This window comes from Branchiostoma floridae, chromosome 7, assembly GCF_000003815.2.
Source record: "Branchiostoma floridae strain S238N-H82 chromosome 7, Bfl_VNyyK, whole genome shotgun sequence".
Classification (NCBI taxonomy): Eukaryota; Metazoa; Chordata; class Leptocardii; order Amphioxiformes; family Branchiostomatidae; genus Branchiostoma; species Branchiostoma floridae.
This window is the reverse complement of record NC_049985.1, coordinates 11,442,201-11,449,237: the sequence shown is the minus strand read 5'-3', so window position 1 is coordinate 11,449,237 and position 7,037 is coordinate 11,442,201. Positions and strand designations below refer to the sequence as shown.

Here is a 7,037-nt window from a genome sequence, read left to right as displayed (position 1 = left end):
GACATCAAACCTCGAACGTGACATTGGGTGAAGGTTCAGAGTTCAAAGTGCGCGCCATTTTCACCAGCCTGGCTGCAACCCGGAACAGCCATGTCACCTGTGTTATAACGGCATATATCAACGCTGATGAAGGTAAGGCAAGTTGATACAGTTAAATGGGATTTATGACTCTGTAACAGATAGTCGTCTGGCAATGGCAACGGTCTGTCGTCTAACGGGAGCGTCACGTATCGATGTGCATACCAAAAACAATCAACTTGATGTCAAAATGAAGTCCATAGCTACCATACTATACATCTATTCTGACATTCTATCAGAACACTCTCGCTTTTAACGAGCTGAATGTTTTTGTACAGCCTTAACTGACATGCATACAAAATAGAGTCACATGATTTGTAACGTTATAACATATTGACCTCGGACTGGAATTGTGGAAATTTATAATCATATACTGGCTTACTGATTTTAGGACATGCAACGTCAGTATGTATCGCAGATATTTCTAACTTTATGCGCCACTGACATCTCGTGAGGCAAAGATATAACGTTAAATACGTTATAAGAATTCTAATATTTCATTTATTCAGGTACCTCAAGATGTGCCCGTGATCTTCAGATGACCTCCCATGGCTACCCACAGCAAAATACGACCCATGTCAATGAGGTTGAGGCTGCTACTTCTCGCTTCACTTTTCATCGTAGTCGTCCTGGCACGGTGGATTGTGAACAACACCTTCTATAACTATCAAATGGTAACGTAAAGCTCGCAGTAGATCTATAAAAAGATTTACATTAATGTAAATGTAGTTGACAGCTTTGATTCTTGGTAACGTTAACGTTACCTATCATTGCTACATATCGTGGCTGGCGAGCCTGCTAGTTAACGTTATCTAAATTCGATGGGAACTTGCCATATATACCCACATAACTAAAATAATATCTGGTATATAATTAGCAGCAATAGACTGATGATTTGCGATAGCGAAACATATTTTACATTCGTCCGCATCGACGAGCACTACCTTCCTTTGATTCTGTAACCTTCCGGTCGCCAACATATTGCCGGTGTTCAGTTCCAATGCTGCAGTACCGTTATTGGTTACTAGTCGGCGCTTCAGTACCGCCGAGTTGCAGAATTCCGATAAAGCAATTTCCTAGTAAATGGTAAACGTTAACAGTTATAACCAACTGACTTCTCTAATGTAGAATATCAACACTGCCGTCCAGGTAGCTGAGGGCTCTTCGATACAAGATTATTCCCATCATTTACAGGTAAGCAAGGTTACATGTACTCTCTCTTTTAAGCAAGTGGATGGTTGTATATATATATTCCTTTTTGATTCAAGTGTGTTGACGTCTTTATTGGCATAACTACACATGTGCACACATGCACCAATATGTGCTCAATAGCATAAATAGGGAGGGTTATCGATCATTTTATTAAGTATACTGTCTAGTAAAAGACCGTTAAAACCCCTGTCACAGGGGGAAAAAACGATCGGCCGTCAGGTCTGTGCGCTCTAAATGACATTTTCGACTTTGAAATGCCCGGTATTCTTTCAATCACCGCGTGATTTTAGCCCTGTTTAATGCGATAGGCTTTCCTTTCAGGTGAAAAAATACGCTCGACGCTCGGACGATCAACAACTTGATACGACGAAGCCTTTACAGTCGAACCGCAGGTCACCCTAGAACGCGTTATTCTCTGAAATACGGCTTACGCCGGGTCACTGACTGACCCCGCTGCATGGGTGTAAACTACAGCTTATTTTGCAACAAAGACACCTTAGATATACATAACGTCTATACTTTTTCGTATCTACAGGATTTGCCCAGCACAGCCATGTGGATATTTATTGCATTGCAAAAGATCAGCCAACGTTGTGGCCCCTCGAAAAAAAGCAATTTTCGGTCTGTGTATTTGTGATTATCTTTTCTCCAGTTGGCCGGGGCACAATCAGGTTTGTCCACAGTCGGACAGTCCAGCTCCTCACCTTTACATTGATACCAAACTTGAAGGGTAGATTTTAGGAGAAACGGTTTTGCCCCCAAATTAACTGCGAACATGCGCAAATCACAGTGGTGAAGTTTCAGTCTGGTTGTAGCTACCCAAGCACACTACCCTGCGGACGGACCCAATTTTTGTACATTTCGCATTGTGTCACAGACCCCATTTCTTGGTACAAGAATCTGAATGGGTGCGGCTGTCACATGCAGTATAATAAGTGGCATGATGATAATCAAACACAAATAGACACAGAGTTTTAGTACAAAGTAAGTATTTTTAAAATTCATCATATTTTTAGTCAATCTGTTTCGAACTCCTGGTCCGAACCTGGGTTCGAACGGTGGAACCCAGCCGGTACGTTCCATGTTCGTGCCGCGGGGGGCAGGCCTAATGTTGCAAGTTCAACCAGCATTTGGAAAAGTTGATATAACTAACGGCTCAAGTCTTGCCGTCGCAAATAGATTTCGGGAAGCCCACCAAAATAAAACTAACATTATCCAGAAGCCAGAATAAGTAGGATTCATGTGCAAGCGTAATGATGTCAAAACATCATTGCTGAGGTTTGTAAAGCATAGTGAAAGATCAGTGTGTGCGGTTTCTCATTCGAAAAAAGACGCCGGGCAATTTGACATGGCTGTAGTTTTTTTGGGGGCAAAACCGTTTCTCCTAAAATCTACCCTTCAAGTTTGGTATCAATGTAAAGGTGAGGAACTGGACTGTCCGACTGTGGACAAAACTGATTGTGTCCCGGCCAACTGGAGAAAAGATAATCACAAATACACAGACCGAAAATTGCTTTGTTTCGGGGGCCACAACGTTGGCTGAACTTTTGCAATGCAATAAATATCCACATGGCTGTGCTGGGCAAATCCTGTAGATATGAAAAAGTATAAACATTATGTAGGTCTGAGGTCTTTTTGTTGCACAACAGGCAGTTGTTTATACGCATGCAGCGGGGTCAAACCAGGACAAACTGCGTTCTGGCTTATGACCTGTCCAGAGAAGGCTGCGCAGAACGGATGCGCATAGAGCTCTGCGGTTCGACTGTTTACTGTGTGACAGGGGCATTACAGTTGAAAGTCAGTCAAACTTTTCTAACGCGAGTAAGGGAATGTGGTTTCATATTTCTGTCTGTAGATTACAGACGATGGACAGCCGAGACCACAAATCGGCGTCTCTCTAAACGTGGTACATGACGTGGTACTGTTCACCAGCCCGAGGAAGGGAGACATCCTCATCTACCGGATACCTGTTCTTACGTACACTCCTGGAGGAAACCTGGTAGCTGTAGTAGAAGGGAGGAGGAAGTCGGAAGGAGACATACATTCAAAAATCTTTGCCGTGAGAAGATCGACAGATGGAGGTACATGTAACACAAGCAGTCTGTTTAGTATGGAAGTTCATTTTAGTTGATAAATTACATTATGTTCTCCAAACGGAAAAATCATACCAGAATTTACGTCTGAATCGCTCAGTCGTCGTCAACTATCTGACCCAATTGCCCTGGACATGAGAAGATATGCGCATGTGACGTCAGTAATGGGTCAAAGGTTGTTGGAAGAGTTGATATCGTCCCCCGCCATCTACATCAGAGCACACTAACCGTCTCTCAGGTCTCAACCGGGACGGGTGACGATATAGGCTACAACAACCTTTGCTTGATTGTTTTCTACCATTCTATTTCGTTCACAGGTGAAACGTGGTCGCCCCCACAGCGGCTTATGGATGACAGTTCCACGATCAGCTCCTACATTGGAACTGTTTTCGTGGACGACACCACTGCGACCATCTTCCTGATGTACGCGTATTGTGAGTTCTGTCCGCTGATATCAATGATGCTGATGAACAGTACAGACGACGGAATCACGTGGGGCAGGCCGAGAAACATCACTGACATGGTGGGGGAAGATTATGCCGCATACCCGGGCCCAGGGTATGGTATACAGGTAAGTAATTACTGGTCTGTCGATGAAGGTTAGACAAAAGTGTCACTAAGGAAATATAGTGGATGCCATCTGAAACGTCTGACCGTTTCCAAAATCATATCCAGTTACTTGTCGGCTTGAGTAACTGCTTTTTTGGCGCAATTACTGGTCTATGTGTGTGATTGCTACAGTAAAAAGCTTATTAGACGTTTAGTAGGGAAAATGGGTAGCGCTTTCACAAGACTGACGGATAAAACTTTTACATGGAACCTATTCATGAGGTAGAAATAGGCTCCAGTTTCTATCGTTTATACTGAAAGATTAAAATGATTTTCAATTAAGGTCCGTTGTGGTACTGTGCTTATATATGGTTCGTATATTCACAGTATGAAGTTTGCAGGACCGATATATGATCATATATGACTACGTATTTTCAAACGTTCTGTCGTGACTTCTAAAGTGTTATATTATTACTATCTGTATAGTTAGGAAGGTCTGGAAGGAGAGGGTGGACTTGGTCCGGGCGAACAGCCCGCGATGATGATGATGATGTATAGTTAGGAGATTATCTGTTGTAGCTGTTGAATAACCAACACCTGTTTGTTCTTAAAAATTCATATGAGAAAAGTCCTTAACTTAATGTCCCTGATAATGTTCGCTTCTTTCAGAAAAAGCATGACCCAGCCAAGGGCCGGCTGGTTGTGTGCGGACACGGGTTCCACCATGGTAAAGGCCTGGTGCTGCTGCTGAGTGATGACCACGGTGTGACGTGGAGACACGGGGCCGTCGTGCCGAGTGTGCCCTTCACTAACGGCACAGCAGGAGACTTCGACCCCGACGAATGCCAGGTAAGGCTTAGGCTTAGGTCTCTAATTCCCAATCCGGGCTCCGGCCGGGTAGCTTTCGGAAACGAAAAAAAAATGATATAAAAGGCAACGAAATATGCAGAACGTGAAGAAATAGTCATTGGCATAACTTGTGTATATTCCTTGATACACAGTTTTATTTTTCGTTTCCGCAAACATCCCGACCGGGCCCCGGTTTGGAAATTGGACCTAAACCTAACGCCGTATTTCCAAACCGGGGCCCGGCCGGGCTGTTTGAGGAAACGAAAAATAGAAAAAGTATTATTACCGAAGACAAAAATATTACAACAATAGGTGAATCCACAAAGTATGCCCTTACGAATCAGAATCGCTATTTCAAGAGCACCACCATTTTTGCTTTCATGTCCTTTTTCCCTATTCTTTGTAGCCAGTGGAGTTACCTGATGGGTCCATATACGTAGTCGCCCGGAATGAAAAGGTTTACAAAAAACGACACTGTAAGATCGTCATGCGGAGCTTTGATGGGGGAGAAACGCTGCCACGAAACCACACGTACTTGGACGGAGCGCTCGTAGAACCGAGGATCGCGTCGGGGCTGTGGTACCACGGTGGTACCATGTTCTACTCCGGTCCGAAACATGACTATAAACGTGGGTACCGCTATGTTCCGAAAATTATCTTCATGAAGAATTGAGATATTGTTTGGGGTCTGTCTGTGTGTTTGTTTGTGTTTCCGCATTTTTGTAGTCAACATAACTTGTGAACCTCTGGATGGATTACGATGATATTTGGTATGTGGGTAGTGGTTAGGAAGACAAAGGACATGTGACCTTGGTACTACGGCAGAAATTCCGTTTTTCTGTACCTTTTTAACCTAGATGTGCTATGGTTTTGATTTTTTGGCGGCAGATAGCCTGTGACGTGCGTGCATGTGTGTACATGGTGTATGTTTGCGCCCCCTAGAATGTTGCTCTGGAACTGCAGGGGCGTTTTTGTCAAAATTTTCTAAGGGGGATAACTGAACAAGGGAACGACAAGTTAACATGATATCTAGCATGTTTTTTATCTGTATGTTTTCGCAGTTATGTATATTCCACATGCCACATGTTTCATAAAGGAGTGAGATCCTCAAACTCATGTTCTAAAAGCATTTTTGTTAAAACAAAGGCTATAGCAATCTAATGTCTTGACGTTGGTTCTCAAATTTTACTTTCAGGTCAGAACTTACACATCAGATGGAGTCACGACGACGGGAAGACGTGGAGCTCCCAGAAACAGATCTGGGGAGAGTCGGCAGGGTACTCCACACTCATGATGCCTCCTCAAGATACAAGTCACCTCTACATCATGTATGAAAGAGGCACTACAAATCCATATGATGAAATCGCTGTTACTAAACTGGAAATATCTACTTGGGAAGGATCGTGAGGCTATCATGCAATATTATTACAATGTCATTCTATAGATTCGTATTATCTGAATGTGAAGAGGGCATTGATATGTATATGTTTAGAGAAACAATTAAAGGGTAGTTAACATAAATGGCCTGTGTATGAAAAAAATGTTTGAGCATACACTTCCGTCACAATGTTCTTGTCAACCTTCTTGACTTTTTAAATGAGAGCATGGGGATTTGGGTACGTTTGGCTACTATATAACGATGTCAGGTTGTCAGAATAAGAAGAGGGAAACAGACGTGTATCAAGACGGCACCTCGAGCTCTTTTCATAGAGAGGTCTTCTTGACGTTAAAAAGCTACATTTACTTTTTTATTTATGACCTACTGCAGGGTTATCTGCGTGTAGAGACTGTACCATGACCAGGCACGGTGCACGAATGCACTTAAATGTTCGTGTTTTTCCTTGTTTACTCGTAAGTAAGAAATCTGTGTCCGTGTTGGTGACTTAATCTGCCCGTGAGTGTTTCCGCCCTGTATCCACACGCACGCTCCCATGCCCGCCATGGCGCAAAGTCCGACCTCCGATCCCGCAGCCTTGGTGACACTACCCAAACATCGTTCAACTCCACACACACGACAAAAGTCACGAATTATGAATGACTAAGAAATGAGGGTTGCGTCTCCTGGTGTTGAAGGCTCGCCATGCTCTCTTTCCTCACAAAAGCGGGGAGGAGAAAAGGAATTCCTTCCTCTCAGGGATACAGGCGGGAACACTGTGGTCTTGTTCAAACACGCGGGGCGACTCAGACTGGATATTTGCGTTTCACCTGTTGGCTTGGTAAATAGGTTCGCGGTAGAGCAGTCTTAGCGACACCGTC

The 7,037-nt window shown here is 43.6% G+C and overlaps 1 protein-coding gene across 1 annotated transcript; it reads left to right on the top strand.

Annotated features, from left to right (window-relative positions):
• The first annotated feature begins 40 nt into the window (after positions 1-40).
• LOC118419529 (sialidase-1-like) lies at positions 41-6,323 on the top strand. Its single transcript, XM_035825948.1, has 8 exons — positions 41-132; positions 588-752; positions 1,207-1,272; positions 3,146-3,371; positions 3,701-3,954; positions 4,602-4,781; positions 5,188-5,410; positions 5,977-6,323. The coding sequence occupies exons 2-8, from the start codon at positions 627-629 to the stop codon at positions 6,186-6,188; spliced, it is 1,287 nt and encodes a 428-aa protein (XP_035681841.1). The 5' UTR covers positions 41-132; positions 588-626; the 3' UTR covers positions 6,189-6,323.
• The last annotated feature ends 714 nt before the right edge of the window (positions 6,324-7,037 follow it).

Bases quoted from the DNA above. Each gene is read 5' to 3' on its own strand.
- LOC118419529 (XM_035825948.1), top strand. From the start codon at position 627: ATGGCTACCCACAGCAAAATACGACCCATGTCAATGAGGTTGAGGCTG. The intron at 753-1,206 runs GTAACGTAAAGC...TCTCTAATGTAG, and splicing joins CCTTCTATAACTATCAAATG to AATATCAACACTGCCGTCCA. The intron at 1,273-3,145 runs GTAAGCAAGGTT...TTCTGTCTGTAG, and splicing joins ATTATTCCCATCATTTACAG to ATTACAGACGATGGACAGCC.